Source organism: Gobius niger (assembly GCF_951799975.1).
Source record: "Gobius niger genome assembly, chromosome: 8".
NCBI classification, from domain to species: domain Eukaryota; kingdom Metazoa; phylum Chordata; class Actinopteri; order Gobiiformes; family Gobiidae; genus Gobius; species Gobius niger.
In genome coordinates this window covers 29,972,823-29,991,134 of record NC_136859.1, presented here as the reverse complement: position 1 = coordinate 29,991,134, position 18,312 = coordinate 29,972,823, and the positions used below count along the sequence as shown (strand labels likewise).

Below are 18,312 nucleotides of genomic sequence, written 5' to 3'. Positions count from 1 at the left end.
GAGTGTGAGAAAAGTGCTCGGAAAGACTGTTGCATAATTAATAACTTACATTCTTCTCATGAATGTAGATCATAAGAAGTAAAATTCTTTCACATACATTAAAGGTAGGCATGTTGTTTGCTTGGTTAGCTTGCAGTCAAATGGTCATTATGTGATCTTCTCAATGGTCGGCCAAAGTCAAGCTTGACTTTTAAGCAACATTGTACATCATACAGTACATGGCCTGACCTAAGCTGGGACCTATCCATAGAGATGTTTAAAAAATGCCACCATTTTTACAGTCTTTAACAGATTTGTGTGCAATATTTTTTTCTCCGACTCACCTTTGGAGCCAGGGCATGCATGTTGAGGCTTAATGTTGCCTATATCTCAGCAATAGGGCTGAAACAACTAATCGACAACTAATCGATTATTGAAATAGTTGTCAACTATTTTAGTAATCGATTAATTGTTTTCTAGTAAACACAAACTTAAAAAGAGCAAAAACTACATGAATATGTTTTATTTTTGATGGAAACCTACTTTGTTTTTCAAGTTAGGATCTGTAGAGTTTTGTACATTGAAAATTTCATAGATATTTGTCTGTGTCTCATCCAATTAATAAAGCAGAACTGGCACTACAAAAACACTTTACAACACAGTTTAAGTTTACTCCATCAACATGTCCTCAAGACATGCCACTTTAGCTTTATGTGATTAAAAATAAATGAAAAAATACAATTTTCATACATCATTCACAGCCAAGCGATTAATAGTAAAAAATAATCGTTAGTTGCAGCCCTACTCAGCAATACAGTATTTTCTTCCTATTATTTAGATGAAGCCTTTTCCAACTTTTTCGGCCCTGAGACTTCTCAGGTATTCAGTATGCTTACTGAGTAACTATTATCTACTATCTGTTTATCTACACATGATGTGTAAGGATGACTTTTTATAATGTATTGTTTTGATTTGATATAAAACAATGTGATGTTGCGCCTTTGATAGCCATAGAAATAGCAAGACAATTATCATTAGAAAAGGCTTTATTTCACACCAGAATGTAATATAAATGTAAACTCTCTGTTTTTGCTTGGTCCATGATTAACTGTTAAAGGAATAGTTCACCGTTCTTCCATACTGAGATATGTCCTTACCTGAGCTTAGACGAGTTGATACGTACCTGTCTAGTCATTGAGAGTGCCCGTGGAAGAGCTTGGTCGCTTCTAACTTCTCCCAGTTTGGAGCTATAGGAATATACTGGGAGAGGCCAAATGCTAAAACCATCTTTGGTGTTTTTACGTGACTTGGGGCACACAGTTCTTACCTGAGCTTAGACGAGTTGATACGTACCTGTCTGGTCTTTGTGCGTCCCTGTGGAGGAGCATGGTAGCTTCCAACGTCACCCCCGTTTGGAGCTATAGGCATACATTGGGAGAGGCCAAATGCAAACAATATCTTTGGTCTTTTTGCGTGACTGAGGGCACGCACAAAGTCCAGACAGGTACGTATCAACTCGTCTAAGCCCAGGTAAGAACATATCTCAGTATGTAAAAATGGTGGCCAGTTCCTTTAACTATAGGATAAGGCCCCAGCTCAGTGTTAAGTCACTAATGCAAATCATTACTACTTATGACTGCAAAGTATTACCAAAACAAACCTAAAGAAGGCAGAAAAGTGCTATATTAGTTGAGACCATTTACCATTCACAACTAGAGTTTTACACAGACAATAAATAAAACTATAAGTGTATTTCAGGTTGAAGCACAGGGGCTTATTTATTTGCTGTTCAGACTTGAGGTATAACAACTTGAAAATCATAGAAACACCTCTCCCTGCTGGTCATACCCTGGAACTGCAGAATGAAGCAATTATAGGCCTATTGTAGATATTGTAGTGTGAATCATTTCTAAATAACACAACTAGTTTGTGTAAAAGCAAATCCGTGAAGGCACAATACTGAAGTCAAACTTTTGTTATACAATATTTACAAGTATTTATTATATGAGTGCTTTTTCTTGTGATTGTGGAATTGGTCAAATGAGTAAAAAGTAATCAGTACAAACAAAAAGGGAATAAGTTAATGTAGAATAAGACAGTGTTTGCAGGTAGCGGGGCTTTATACAGTTGTAGCGACTCTGACGGGCGGCGGCGGGACAAACATGGGCAGATCCATGGACGGCTCAGAGGGGGGGGCCTGCAGGAAAAGTAACAACATACACATTGTTAACGTACTGGAAATGAGTAATCGTGGTTCCCTTTAGTGATGTTGTAGGACCTGGTGGAAGCGGTTGTATTCAGGGCTGAAATGTGGCGCTCCTGCCAGGCGGAGGTTACTGGACGCCAGCTCTGCTTTGGTCTTCATTCCCTTTACAAGAAATAGAACAGACTATGAATAAATACATAAATAAATCCTAACAGTGGCACGGAGTGGGATTTTTACACTCGTTACACGTGTTCTGTGTCTACTGCATGAAAAGGCTTTAGTATATGACAAATAGTTATATTAGCGCCATTTTCCTTTTGCTATAAAGTGAACAATGCATGTATTAAAGAGCTGAGAAAAACGAATCAAGGATTGAAATATTTGAAAAGTGTTTTAATAATTGATAAATGTCTCAAAAATGACATGAAAATTGAGTATTTTGTTGATAATAAATACTTTGTTTTTTCACCCAAATCTAAAGGTTTCTTGACTGGAGCTTACAGCCTAGATGCCAGTGTAACGCCTCATTTGAAAGCTAAGGCCAGTGGTGTCCAAACCTTTTTCATCAAGGGCCACATATTGAAGTGTATATGGCATGGAGGGCCACAGGTCGGTGGTCAATGTGGTGAAACATTCATCAAACCTTTATTTAAGCCTCGACCCCTAATACTAACTCACAATCAAATTTTAGTTTTTTAATTGTGTGGAATTTATAAAAAAAGAACCATCCCTGGCAATGTGCGGGCGGCAATTAAATAGGAAGCCCGAGGGCCGCATTTTGGACAGCTAAGACCTACAAACTCATCTAAACTTTTTTGTGGCCATGCTTGTGTCAAGTTTTTGTTGCTTTATTGATTTCTTTTTTGTCCCTTTTATGTTGTGTTTTCCTCTGGGTTTTGTTGTCGCTTTCTTGTTGGGTTTTCTGTGCTTTTTTGACGCCGTTTTGTCCTTCTTTGGCGTGTCACTTGTTTGTCAAGTTTTTGTTCACAGCCTACAGGGCCAGTGCAATGCCTGATTTGAAAGCTAAGACCTTGTCGTTTCTGAAAATATGTGTAAGATCTGTGTGAGAAAAACCTGATGAGGGAACTGGGTAAAGTGAGGGTCTGTAGAGTATGTGGTACTTTGTCAATGTCATAAATATGATCGGTCTGGACAATTGTCCAATCAGAAAGCAGAATGAGCTTCACTCTTATTGCTGCCAGATCCTACAGTTTAAAAACCAGAATTAAACAACTCCTCAATCCCAGCTCCTGTCCCTGATAAAGTCCCAGTGCAGCCTCAAGCTCAGTGGCTGAACTCTGGAGGTTCTTAGCATTCAAATGAGGAAAGACCTGTTCACAGACACTCGTTCTTATGTTCATGCACTGCTTTGAGCAAACCAAAGTAAGCTGTGATGACTTTTTTTTTAAAAGCATAAAGAGCCTCCTACGCTTTAGGTCTTTTAGTATTTTTTTTTTTTAGTTTTGGTTCTTGAGACAATTTTACAAAGGCAACTTGAAAACCCCCACACTCACCTTGTCTGTTGCAATGGGATACCGGGCCTGCTCACCTGAAAATGACAGTTTAAATTGATTGCACCTTTTGTACACTGGACAAAATGGCGGTGGGGCTGAAAGCTGTTCACATACTGTCGTTGTTTCTTGCGTAAATGAGGAGGCCGAGGAGGCAGAGGGGGACCAGCAGCAGAATGATTCCCGCGGGAATCCCGGCGGCGATTCCAGCGATGGCCGACCCGCTCAGTCCTTTACCTGTCGCCAAACAGTCAGTCACACTTTTCAGACAAATAGCATGGGAAAAGAAGACAAATACCGTAAATGCTCTAATATAGGCCGGGGCCTTTATTTACTCAAGGGCATCTAGGACCAGGCCTTTATTGGAACCAGGCCACAATCAGAGACAGGCCTTTATTTCTATTTGAGCAAAATGGATGACCAGGAAAACCTAAAATATTAGGTTCATTTATTAATTAACATTTCAAACACTCTCCCAGCGGCTGGAACATTGACGCCTTTTATTTTGTCGGGACAACAGGAAGTGTTTCGTTGCTGTTAGCGGAACATTGACATCAATGTCACTGCAGGTTTCTGTTTCGCTTTTATCGCGGACCGGATTATTTGTTGTTTTCTCGTGTAAAAGGCGAGTTTAGACGGAGCGTTTGTGTTTGTGATCGATCATGAGACTGACCCGAGAGAAGACGAGACGCTCACGCTGATCAGAGGAGTTATTTTGAGGCGTGGGACTGACCTGCACACGGAGCAGCTGGACGTGCTCTGAGGACGTGATGGTGACTTTATTAAAACCCTGGAGGGTCACACAACATTTGTTGCTTTCCCTGTTTCTACAAATAGTCACTGGAGGTTTGAAAAGTGGCTAAATCTGTGTCAAAGTTACGCTCGGATCAGCTCCTCCGCAGCGTCCCCCTCAGCCCGGGTTCCCGTTTGTTTACTTCCTGCACGTGAGTTTTCATTTACACGAGCATGAGACAAATTCCTAACATGGGGAATATTTCTACCGCTATAGTTTCTAATAAAAGCCCCGGCCTGTTTTAGGGACCGGCTTTAATTTGCCTCCGCCAGCCGCAAACCCGGCCACTGTTAGAGACCCGGCCGCTAATGGTATACAGGCCAGTATTAGAGAATTTACGGTCTTCCAGTGTTTTTCTTTTTTATGTTCAGCAACACTGAGCCCAAACATGCACACTGACATACATTTTAAACTCAATTTCGTTTCTACATTCTTGATGTGTTGAGCAGAGATGTGATCAAGTCAGGCTCAAGTCATCATTGTCATGTCGAAGTTTAGTCTTCAATTTGGAAGTCAGAGTCGTTAAATAAAGTCTGAGTTCAAGTCCAAGGCGAGTCAGGATCACAGAAAACTTGATTTAAGAGGAGTTTTCTGACTATTTTCCCAGCAATATTCACTCAATTAATTCTAACTACCTTTAAAGCAGTACTAAGTAACTCATGCCCCTAGAGGCCATAAGCGCCACTGCGGGTGTCATAGCATGTTGCGATTTTTTAGTCATTAATTGTGAGAGTAAATACTACGCTGACAGAAGAGAGGGATATTGTTGTACGTTGTGTCACAACCCAATTACACAATGGAGATTTTTTTTTTTCACTCACACTTGGCTGTAAATAGAGCTAAAGTGGCGCTAGCCCGCAGCTAGCTTTACCCGCTAGCCTTTTAGCTTCTTCTTTGTGATTCCATTAGTGTGTATCGGGGCTGCTGGGTCGCATTTTCTCCAGCTGACATTACCCGAATCTAAAAGCTTCTTGAAAAAAGTGTCAAAATAGTGACAACAAAAAGCCGCAAAAGAGCAATTAAAAACGTAACTTTACAGTGACCAAAAAAAGCGATGGAAGTGCAACAAAAAAGAAACAAAAGAGCAACAAAAAAGATTTAAAAAACAAAAATTGATACAAATGTGGCAAAAAAATGACAAAAACTCACCAAAGATGTGGCAAAAATAACACGGAAAAGAACGTGAAACAAGTGACGACAACACGGCGGTCTTAGCCTTCAAATGATGCGTTATATGTACGCTCCCGTCGAGAAGATTTTAGATTTGGGAAGGTGAACTGGAGAAATTGCACTCGGTAAAGGCGGGTGGTAAGAAGTAAACAAAGACTGTTGAGAGACTTCGAGTAGTACCTTCATTGCACCACCAGAGGGCTCCAAACGTCCCTGAGAAAAACTGTTGCGCACATGCTCTCTTATATCACAAGAAAACCTCAACAAAACCCCCACCTGTCCTCCTGTGTCTCCATGGCCGTACCTGGACCGATCCTGTGTACGGTGGAGGGCGCCCCTTCTGTCAGCCGCGCTTTGGGGATGATTCGAAACTTGTACATCTCGGTGCGGTCCAGGGTGAAGACGTCCGCCGAGCGCGCCGAGCCGGGTTTCTGCTGTATGGTGCGGTACGAATCCGAGTACGACCGACTCCGGCCGAGAGAGACATTGTGGGACGAGGAGCGCACCAGATCTGGCCCCAGCATCTGAACGTCGAACCCTGTAGGGGAACAAACACAGCAGTTAATGTCTGCCACAACATTTGGGGTTCTATCTGTAACTTTTTTAGAAGTTTCTGACCCTAACTAACTTAGATTCCCTAGTAGGGATTTAATCTCTATCGTCCAGATTACTGTCCTGATCCTGAGGAATGTACCCTATTGTTTTAGTTCACTTTAAATAAATGGAGTTGGATGTTTCACCTCTCATCCAAGAAGCCTTTCAACATGTGAAAAAGACAAATATAGGTAATGTTCTCATTCAAATTCTTCATTGACAGCATAGATTTGCGAAAAGTCAAAAAACAAGGTAAACAATGGGGGGGTTCACAGGGGCCCCAGTGGTAATTGCACCATAGCCTGGGAATACCCATGCTGCTGTGTGTGCTTGAATCATTTCGAACTGCACAACAGCCTGGGGACCATGGCCGGATTTTTCGCATGGATTTGTGGACCAATTACAGAACAAGGAGGGACAGCAAGACGTTAGGTATAATAGTAATAATACGGAAGCTTCTAGTTTGTTTTCGGATTTAAAAAAAAGTTTGTTTACGGACATTCACATAATTTTGAATAATCTGTAAAAACTCTGATGGCGGCCATTTTAGGGATAGGTTTGCCTGAGTCCTCCTAGGAACGCCCCCACCTCCTGGAGACGCCTCCGAGCTTTCGTCACCAGCCGAGTAACCAACCCCTGCTCCTCAGCAGAACCCCCTCCCCACTGATGCCACAGACAGCGTGTGGAGGGGGCGTGTCGGAAAGAGTCAGAGGTTCTTAAAGAGACAGAGGCCTATTTCAAGACATTCACTACAGACATTTTGAGAGAGCAATTTTATACAAGGCAGTTATTCTAATGTACTGCATTTACAGACCAACAGAAGGTTTGCTCATCATTGTAGTGTGATATGGACTGGTGCTATGTGATTGAAAAAAGCATAACACCCCCTCTTTAATATAACTTGTGATATTTAGTCTGGCGATAGCCAAGCTATTTGCTCCAGATGAAAAAATAAAAATCACATTTACTTTAAACGGCCATAAAAACACTGTACTTTCACATTTTTTTCCTACCTGAGAAATTCATAGAACTACTTCTGCTTTGCTTCTGCTCTCAAGGGCAAATGTAAAAAACAGAAATATCTAAAATGAACATCTTCTAAAATGTTTATTATTATTCCAGGAAGTATTCATTGAGTTGAGGATGTTTTGCTTCTATTCACATAAGTTTGTTCTTAGCTTTTGTGGTCCGAATAGGTGGGTGTTGGCAGTTTTGGTTCCCTCCTCCTCTTAAATACTACAAGACCTCTCTAACTTGGGTACAGTGTCACATTCAGAACACAAGAGCTAAGAAGACAGTCCAGTCGACGATTTAAGGCTTCACTACGTCTTCTAAAGTGATTCCTGTGAGGCGAATAAAGCAACATCCAGTAAACCCAGAAAAAAATACCAATAAATAGAAAAAGTACCCAAAAGGTCAGTTTCTAGTTCTTTTCCCCACTCCTGTCCCTGTCTGCCTCCCACACTGCTCTGCCTGTGTCTTGTTGACACCCCTATGCTCCCTGGATGTTTCTATTTTCAACATTCCTCCTGCCTTCTGCTGATGGGCACGGCTTTAGAGCCAGAATTCTCAGCAGATCAGCCCGCATTGATGAATCAGCTTGGTTCCGCCGAGCCCCTCACCTGTAACAATAGAAGCGGGCGGCACCTCCCAGGTCAAAGTGACGACTGTCCCGTCTTGGTTCGGGAACAGGCTGGAATCGGAGATGACGGGCGCTGCAGGCGGAGGGGGGGTGGGGGGAAGAGAGAGGTTTTAGAGAGGACTGTAGGGCTTTGTTTAAAGGAAAGGGCCGACTCGGGTATTACTTAGGCCCCTGTCAGAGGCTACATTGTTTCTCTGGTGCCAATGCCAGACTTTTAGATTAGATACAGGGGCGACTTCATCCCAAGGTGCACTTTTTAAAGTAAAACACGTTCTTACTGATTATGGACTGACTGAATAAGAGATCATTTTATCTATGTTTAAGTAATGGCTTTGAGTTAGGTGTTTAGTTGTTTTTCATTTCATTTTTCTGATTGTAATGAATGACTTTGTGCATTTACTTTATTGTTAAAGGAGCATGATGGAACTTTTTATGCGGAAAGAAAGTTGGTATTAGCGCTTATTTGACCTGTAGTGACCCAGTAGCTGTATGCGTGTTAGCATGGCGTGTTTACTTTCCCTCACAGTGGCCTCTATAACGCTTCAGGATCAATTGCTTTTCTGGGTTTATGGTATGTTACAAGATGGAAATGTATGTGTTACCATGGAGATGGTTTCATTGTCAGTGAAAACCTACCAGCTCATGTGTCAAACACAAGGCCCGCGGGGCACATCCGGCCTGCGAGATGATATAATCTGGCCCGTGACTTGTAGAGCATAGATTTCTGAGTATGCAAAAACAAGAAGTACGTCTCTAGCCCATTCCTGTGCGGAGTTATGAATTTTTAAAGCCACCAGGCACTGATATAAGAGATCAGGATATAAACAACACATTACAGCTACGTGGTAAATGGTCAGTCTGCCCCACGGCAGCTGTGGCCACAATAGCAGCTTACCACCACCAAGTATGGATTGAATGAATAATGACGACAATGTAGCACTTTTTGTATTAATATTATTAGTATTTATTAGGCTACAGTCCTGTTGGGCTTTTGTCCGAATCAGCACTATTTTAAAATCCCAGCTCATTATTATTATTATTATTATTATTATTATTATACATTTTTCCTGTTTACGTTATATGTGGTCCAGGACCCACTGTGGGAGCTGAACTTCGGCCCAAGACCCAAAATGAGTTTGACACTCTCACTGTCTTAGAGCATCATAGAGGCTACCATGATAGAAAATAAAGGTGCCAATACAGCCGGGATGTCACTAAAACATAAAATACTCACTAATATTAACTATTTTTATTTTTTTCGGCATAAAAAGTTCCATAATGCTGCTTTATTGTCACACTGCACTGACAGACCAATATGTGTTTGTGAAAGTTGTAAGCGTTTGAAGGGAAGCCGTACCCAGCAGGTGAACCTGGCGCTGCTGGACTCCCAGCGGGTTGCGGCAGGAGCAGGTGTAGTTGTGCTGGAGGAAGGTGCTCATGTCGTGGTCCTGGATGGTGAGCTGGGTGGTGCCAATGGTGTAGACTGACCCGCCGCTCACCGCCTCTGTGCCTCTGAGCCAGGACACCGTGGACTCAGGCGCGGCCGCACTCAGACAGCCGATGGTCACGCGGATCTTACCCTCCGCGTTGATCCCAAATCTCAGAGAGGGTATGAAGGGCGCCGGGGGAGCTGCGTGGGAGGAGATGCAAATGACTCGAGAGCGTAAATAGAGGTCTAAAAAATAACTTAATAATGAGCCCACACATGTGACATAAAGCATCAGCTTTGCCTGTTTCAGATGGGAGTGAACAACATTTTTCATGGCAAGTTGGATAGAAAATATAATTATTGTCTGCTGTTTATTTACAAAGCTCTCCTTGGTGTCCTGCCTGATTATTTGTCACATTTAATAAACGTCAAGTCTCAAATGCTTACCAGGTCTCAGGACAGTGTTAAGACAGAATGGAGTAAGAAGGCCTTTTGTTTGAATAAGGCACTGAAGGCTTTGCGTGAGTCAAAGAGTAGCATCCACCTCGTGAATGCTCTTGTTTTGAAGTATTAGCTTAACCGAACCCATTTTCTACAGTTCGGCCTTACCCAAATCAAAATGTTTCTTACAGCCTACAGGCCTGAAGACGTACAAAGCTGATATAAATTGATATTTTTTCTCATGCTTTCTTTTCCATCACATTTTTTCCCACTTTTTCTGCTTTATTGTGATATTTTTGGCACTTTTTCTATCGCTTTTTTGTCACATTTTTGACACTTTTTCCACCACTTTTTTGTAATTGTTTGTCACTTTTATTATGTTTTATTTGTTGTGTTTTCAGCCTGGTTCTTGTCTAATTTTTTACGCTTCTAGATTTGGGTTATGACATAAATGTCCTTGGTTCAGGTGGGGGTTAAGAGGTTAATGCTGTTGTAATTGTTTTTATTTGTTTGTGCACTATATGTTTGGATTTGTAAAACTGTTCAAGCAGGTTCTCATTGAGAGACCGTCTGTTTAAATAAACAATAATAATAATTGCTGCCTCAGACATTCAAGCAAAACTCAAGACTGCATCGAGTGCATTTATTGCGATCCATGAGTTTGAAGTGACATAAAAGTCTCACTGTTGCCATAACAATACGCTTAAGATGACAGTGGATCAGATTGTAGTGTAGGCTGTCTTATAATTGAAAGGTTGGCAGTTTGTCAACCTTTCAAGTCTTCAAAATGGCGTTCAGAACAGGGACATCAGCTGACTGAAACCGATGAACTGCATCGAAGACTTTCATTTGTTTAGGCATCAAAGTACAATGAAATGACAACAAGTGACGTTCTGAATGAAGCCTGTGACTCATTCGGTATAAACTTACTGGCAGTGATGTTGCACGTGCTCTGCTGTACAGGGTGGTGTGCTGTGCAGGAGACCGGAGCTCCGCTGAGGCTGTCTGAGGCGCTCACATTAAGGCTGAGGTGTCCGGGGCCCGTGCTGCTGTTGCTCAGGCCGGGGAAAGACAAAATGGCCGCTGGGGTTCCCCCGGGCCACGCACACTCGTACTGCAGGTTCACACCAGCCGAGGACTTCACAGAGCAGGCCGGACTGCCATCGGGCTTCTCTGTGCACGGGGAGAACGTTTAACAAGGTTGTTTGTCATTTTAGGCAAAAAGAGCAAAACCAACATGTTGTGGTTTCTAAAGAGTCACACAAAATGCTGACCCCGACTGTTAGAGAGTTTTTCCTGCACAAAGCCTAGACTTGAACGTTTGATTCAAACATGATGAGATTAATCTAAAACTACAGCTATGCAAAGGTGGGAAAGGGCAGTTACTCAAGTACCTAGGGGATATGTGAGTAACTTTATTAGTTGGAGTCTAATCGTCTTACTTGAGTAAAACCTTTGGTCATGTCCTCCCTCTATGAGTTATTGGTCACAAATTATTAATGTGGAGATGTAAAAATTAACCAAACTAATTCAAACATCAAATAATTTTCTTATCTTAACACATTGAGTGCCAAAAATGTAAAAACTTGTTTTTGTGTTTACGAAACTCGACACTCTAATACACCTTATAAGTGATTTTGGTAGCTCTGTGATAAACAGAAGTGAAATAAATGACGATCAAAAACTTCTGGATCTGGACATTTCATATATATTATTGCATTTGTTTTGTCCGAGGGGGCGTGGTGTTGCGCAGCAACCCGACATTTCTCTCTCGCTCTCTGGAGCGTGTTTGACAAAGCAGAGCAGCTCAGCTTTCCCATGGAAAGATCGAAACAGTTGAGATTTTGAAATTTCTCTGAGTTTTTAAATGGTTACAATCAGTCCAAGGACGACTGAGAAACATCCTGTTAAAGTCTTCAATCCGGGAACCAGGCTGCAATTGAAAATTGACTTGAAACCGAGGAGGAGAGAAGACTTAATCAGAAAAGAGTAGAATCCCAAAAACAGTGCGGCACTCAATGTGTGTCTTTTATCTAAGTTTTATAGTGTGTTTTTTTTTGGAAATATCAGGATTTGCACATTCAATAATGTTTGGTTTGTCACGCCTCATTTTCTAAGGAGGATGTATTCATGTCATACCGTAGACTTTGACAGTCACGTTCTCGTGGCGACTCGCGTTAGTTTGATCATTGACCACAGTGCAGACATACACTCCGTCCTGGCTCGTCGTTACATTGGTCAGACGCAGGACTCCGTCGCGGGAATCGTTAAACGTCACACCGCCAAACATCCAGGACACAGTGGGAGGTGGGAACCCGTCAGCTTTGCAGGACAGACTGAGGGAGTCACCGGACACAAAGAACTGCTGCACTGGGCTCACCGTGAGAACCGGAGCATCGGGTCCATCTGTGTAAGAAAACATTCAGAAAGTCCAGCACGACGGTACAATAATCGGAATTACAGTACGGAATAACAATACAGCTTTTTAAGTGATAGATTCACAATCAATTTGGATTAAGAGCTTTACAGCACAGTAATAACTTGGTAGTAGGATGGAAAAAGCACAGCAAAAAGGATAACAAGAGATAATGCATTTTTGATTCACTGTTTCCATATTGTTGTTCCACATTGTTTTTCTGGATACTTGCTGTGCTTTTGTGAGGTTCAGTGGATTTTTTTTGACCATGAAGGACCCAGGTTTTTAAAGGTAAACAAACAGCTAAAGACATTTGAGACCTACAAATGTCTTCTTCAGAAGCACTGAAGGGGCACCAAGAACCCCCACGCCTACAGCACAGCGGAAGCACCACAAGAGGAGCTACAGGAAACAGAAAAGGGGAAAACGAGGAGGCATCCAGGCAAGACTCACAGCTAAGCCACTCAAATCTTCTATTCCTATCATTTTTTTGACTAATGTTTGTTCATTGGACAATTAAACGGATTATATTCGTCTGCTACGATCTCCCCAGCAGATGGTGAAAGACTGTGGTGGTGCGGATGGAGCTGCGCAGGAGGAAGAGGAAGGAAGAGGTGGAGGAGCTGACCAGTGCAGCTTAGGTTAGGTTAATGTATTTGCACCCGTGGGTAAATTCGTCTTGCAATTCTGAGAACTGGTCAACACATTAAAACACATTATACAAAGACAAAACATCACACATATTTAAATATAAAACTTGTAAGTGCTCCAGATACTAACAGGATGTGCCTCAGATACAACTGAAGTTAAAGCCACTTGACAGCAACAAAGATAAAAAAGCCGTGTCAGGGGCGATTTGATCCCGACTTGTTCATAAAGGAAAGGTCAGCGGGAACAAAGCTTTTCTTAAAACGGTTCGTGTGGCTCATTGGCATCAAAAACCAACGCCCAGACGGAAGCAATCGAAACTCTGAATGCAAAGGATGCTCTGTGTCTTTTACGATGCTTCGTGCCGTCCTCTCTAACTGTCTATCATGCAAACTGGTCTGAGGCCAATGACTTTACTTGACCACTTGACCAGCTGATTCAAGGCGTTTTTCTTTTTTACAGAAGAGCAGGACACCACGCTCTGAGACAGGGACAAATCCAGGGGCAGTGCACTGTTTCAGAGGATCGCTTAAGTTCCCCTGACCTCCAAAAACATGCTGGTCCACAGCGGCGGTTTGCTCGATCGCTGCGGCTCAGGACTAAGCAAACAATTGGACAATGACAAATAAACTCACTCACTTATTTCTGACAGTGTTTACTCGGGTAAGGCTATTTCCATGCTATTACCATCCTATTACCATGCTATTACTGTGCTATAAAGAGATACCTTTTCATGAAATGATAACAAAAAAGCTACATGCCGCCTTTGAAACATGCATTTAAACACTGATATAGCGTCTGCACATTTACAAAAACTCTCCACACATGTTTTGACAAACTCACACAAAACCGTAATATTCCGGTCCACCGTGGCGCTGCTGTAGGGGTTCCTCAGCGTCAGTGAGTACAGCCCAGTGTCGTTCCTGTTCGGGTCGTGGATCACGAGGCTCCTCTGCTCCACGGTGTAATGGGAGTTGGACTTGACCTCGATGCCATTGAAAAACCACACGTGCTCCTCGACAACTCCTCGTGCCATGGCGGACTGCAGGGTGAAGCGGCCGGTTCCCTCCACCGCAAAGTCCGGCTGCAGGCCCAGAGTCACGTTCTCGAACCTTTCTGTCAACAGACAATTGGGCAGAATTTTATTAGACCTCACTGACAGATGAGGGAGGGAACTTGTTAAAAAGCAAGGCTATGGCAGCCATCTATTTTCTTTGTAATTAAAGCCATTTTAGCAACACAAGGCAGCATTTCTTGGAGACAAATGGCAGCACCTCATGACATCTGCGGGTGGAACCGATCGTTTTTTGGCTTTTGAGACGGAGAAGGACAAAATGACTTCAAATGTGCGTTAAATAAAACACAATTCCACTTTCAAAAGCTTAGAAAGGCTCGCATGATACAGCCCTTTCATTTACATCCAGTGTAGAAGGCCCTGGTGGGAGTTTTATAGTGAGTAAGAGTTAAAGGTAAACAGCCCTTTAGTGAACTGAACCTTCTCACCTGTTGCCTCAAACTTGCGTCAGGGCTTAATTTAGTTGCACATGTAAGAGTCAGAGAAGCATGTTCAGAAAACAGCATATGTTTACTTTCCACAGTGTTGTTGTAAAAGGTAAAACTTGATTGATCTGAACTGAGTAATTGAAGATTGGTACTGCACTTCAGTCTGTGAATGTGTAAATACAGTAATAGCGCTAAGCCTTGTACTCACAGTAACTTCATGTTAAAGTAGGTTTATAAAAGTAATGTATTTTGGTGTAGTACAACTTAGGCTTTGTTAGAGAAACCTCCGTGACACTCAGTTGCATGAAGCACTGGAGAATCACTTCTCAATTTACCACCTACCTGTATGTCCTGTACTGCCTAAAATGTGAAGTGAAAAATGTTGCTTGGACATTGCCAGCCCACTGTGTAAATACACACAATGGCCATTTCACTTAAATAGTCCTTAGTTCAAATCCTTGCCTCGCCTTCAGCGCAAACTCTGAAGAGGTTATTTTCCAAATGCCACTTACGAGAGGGGGTTGTTTATAAAAAGAGAAGAGGTCGACTGAGATGTGGTTCCTTACAAGTAGCACTGAGAGCGGTTCTCTGATGGCAGCCTCACATTTTTTTTCCGGCTGTTTACATCGTGCTGCCTTGTGTCCTTTCTTAAAGGAACAGGCCACCGTTTTTCACCGTTGTTCTCACCTGAGCTGATGCGTACCTATAGTACATAGTACCTATAGCTCCAAACGGGGGTGAAGTTGGAAGCTACCACACTCTTCCATGGGCACACAGACCAGACAGGTACGTATCAACTCGTCTAAGCTCAGGTAAGAACATATCTCAGCATTATTAGGCTCTCACAGGTCAAACTAAAAACTTTATTAAACCCGACGTGAGCGAAACAATGTTCGTGTCCCGAGAGAAATGCCGGTCCGGATTGGCACTCACTTGGCCGTAATTGCATTGACGCGACCAACACAAAAGCACATGTTCACGCCCCACAACCCCTCTCCCTCCCCCTCGCCCCTTGCCACCAACAAGAATCCCTGTCTTGTTGGAGGTAAAAGGCAGTTGTACATAACATCCCCATTGGCCACGGGTGCTTCTCCACCCCATGTACTTCCCACTTAAATGCGTTCGGTCTAGGGGTTGCATTTAGAAACACAAACAGGCCCAGAAGGTTGAAATTAAACCATATTGTCTTTTGCATTAAGTTTAAGGGTATGCGCTCACAAGCTTCTTGCTTCAGCCCACTCCTTTTGAGCAGAATGTTTACTGCTCAAATGAACAAATAAACTCAACTCAGCTAATCCCAACCCATCTGAGATCTGGCAAGTGCTAGTTGCCAGATTTAGTTTAGTTTAGTTTTATTTCTAGCACACAATGAAAAAGTGTACAGTATGTACAACATAAGACAATAATCCAAAGAACAATGATTCAATGTTTGACTGTACTCATCTGATCTGTGGTCCTCCAAGCTGTATACAATTCAATCTATGGCCCTCAATGAAAAAAGTTTGGACACCCCTGCAATATCCCATCATATCACTCCTAATACCAGTGTGGCCCCCGTCAACAATGGAATGGGTTACACACTTTACAATTGCCACAGTTTGATCACCCAGGCACAATCACATGAAGTACCAAACTGCAAGGGGCTGTAGTGAACCTAGATCTTGAGAGGATAATCCTATTGTGCATGTTTTGGGTTGATGAAGGAAACTGGAGCACACAAACACAACCACACACAGGGAGGACATCGAACTCAACATCGAAGGCCTCCTTTTTGTAAGACAAGAGCCCTGATCTCTCGCCCAATGTGTCACCTAAGAAGTTACCTAGTTGTACTCACCGTAGACCGTGAGAGTGAAGTTCAGCGAAGCTGTTCCTTGTCCCGACTTGGTCATCTCCACAGAGTAGCTGTCGGTGTAGTCCAAAGTCACAGTCTCCAGTATGAGCGAACCATTGTCGCTGACTCGCAGGACGTTGGACATGCTGGGGGGTATGTCCGGAGGAGTGCTGGAGTTAATGGTCCAGGTGACGACGGGGTCGGGGCCCTTCCTCCAGATGATGGCTGGGTTTGTGGCTCCGCTGTAGGACACAGCCAGGGTCAAGTTGTCCCCCACTAAAGCAATGTTCTGTGTTGGTCCCGCAGCTGTCACAGTGAGCTGAGAGAGGGAACCTGACAGTGGAGGGGCATCACTGGGTTAGCCAGCTTTAAGAAACAATACACGCCATACATACCATAGCAGTAACACTTTCTCAGACACTTTTTCATGTCTAGCAAAGTGTTAAAATCTGCTTTGACCAAATTTGTGTGGAAACTGATAGAAAGTACTGGAGGTATCGCGCAACTGTGTTCTTGTGACATAACCATTTAAAAGTCTATTGGCTGAAGGTCATACGGTGGAACGAACACTAAAAGACCAGTTCATAAAGAAATGACGAGGAGATTGTGGAACTGTAGCCCTGTGATGTATAGGAGGAAGTTAAGACGGTAAAGATGGTAATTATTATCATTTTCCAAATAATACATCGTATTTCCTGTATTTTGGTGTATTTTCAGTGATTTTTTGCTGATTAAAATATTTCAGTTACAGCACTGATATTTATCTAAACCCTAAAGAGAAAGGATGCCCAAATAATAACAATAAAAATTTGTTGGCAGAGAGGGCAGCAAGGGCAGACAGTATTGCAGACTACAATGATTTCATAGAGTACAGATTATACTGAGGCTACATTTACCTCATTATTAATGATTATCAATGTAGACACTCAACTGAAAACCAAACCTAATATCACTTTGTCAGCACCAGCCAAATACAATTACTGTATACTCCATCTACTATAAAAATCCCGACATCATCATCCCGACACTGAACATTACGTCTGTACATATTTATTTTTTAGAAAAGCCAATGTATTTGCCATCACAACACTCCCTGCGTGAGAGTTGGCAGCCCTGGTTTCAGTATGTCCAACAGACATGCCTTTTGTAAGTTAAGAACTGGTCACAATCGACTTGCAAACACAGTGGGCCGATTTAAGAGTCGGCCTATTGATAGAAAATGTCATTGTTATAATCTCTGCAACAGAAATCTTGTTGGTGATGAGTTTCATTTGCTGTTTGAATGTTTGAATGTCGAAGTTGTCACTTGTTGAGAGAAACATTTGACTAAATTGTATGCAAGACACCCTTCAATGTTTACACGTATTTTATCTATACAAAATCAAAATCAAAGAGTAATTTGTACATTTAGTGCCTTTTTGAAAGAGATTCGACCTCTGCTGAAATTATGTTTGTCAAAATGTTCTTTGTTTTGTTTTGTGAACTGAAATAACACAGAATAACTAGTTTAATGTATAATCAGACATCTATATAGGCCAAACACTCGTAAATAAAAAGTATAGTCGGCGGTATTTTAGTCACACTGACATTATTGAGAATTTGTATTGGCTAAACATAGTTATTTCCGTGCGTAAAGCGCTGCGTGCCATCTTTACGCGCAGCAAAATATCTTACCTTGAGGAGCAGTGAGTAAAACGCATAAAAGAAATCCACAAAATCCGTCACAAAGAAGCGTCATTTTAATACAAAAGCATCAGCTCACTGAACTGACGTGTGCAAAAACTCCAAACAGCTATTCAGATGAAAGTCCAGAAGGTTCTTGGATTCCAAAATCAAGGCATTCGGTGCGTCTCGTGTCTCCTCTGTATCCTCCAGGGAGCGGAGGTACCTGACAGGTGTACGGGCTCCCGAACAACGTGACTGTGCGTCAAATCAACCCCGCCCCTTCATTCCCAGAGGGGCTTAGCTGTCAGCAGCGATAGGAGTAGCGTTACTTTAAAGAATATGTACTCAAGTAAAAATAGTTTCCCCAATAAATTACACAAGAAAACTGTGTAAGTGGAAATGTCTGATCTTTGTTTCAGAAGTGACAAAAATTATGATAAACAAAACAATTTTACTCAAGTAGAAGTAAAAAGTATAGTGA

The 18,312-nt window shown here is 42.3% G+C and overlaps 1 protein-coding gene across 1 annotated transcript; it reads right to left on the bottom strand.

Annotated features, from left to right (window-relative positions):
* Positions 1-1,993: 1,993 nt before the first annotated feature.
* vsig10l (V-set and immunoglobulin domain containing 10 like) lies at positions 1,994-17,904 on the bottom strand (the record flags this gene model as incomplete). Its single annotated transcript, XM_079561559.1, has 12 exons — positions 1,994-2,176; positions 2,258-2,347; positions 3,700-3,734; positions 3,814-3,933; positions 5,964-6,197; positions 7,876-7,968; positions 9,253-9,525; positions 10,696-10,938; positions 11,905-12,171; positions 13,673-13,945; positions 16,170-16,499; positions 17,841-17,904. The coding sequence occupies 12 exons, from the start codon at positions 17,902-17,904 to the stop codon at positions 2,099-2,101; spliced, it is 2,100 nt and encodes a 699-aa protein (XP_079417685.1). The 3' UTR covers positions 1,994-2,098.
* Positions 17,905-18,312: the final 408 nt, after the last annotated feature.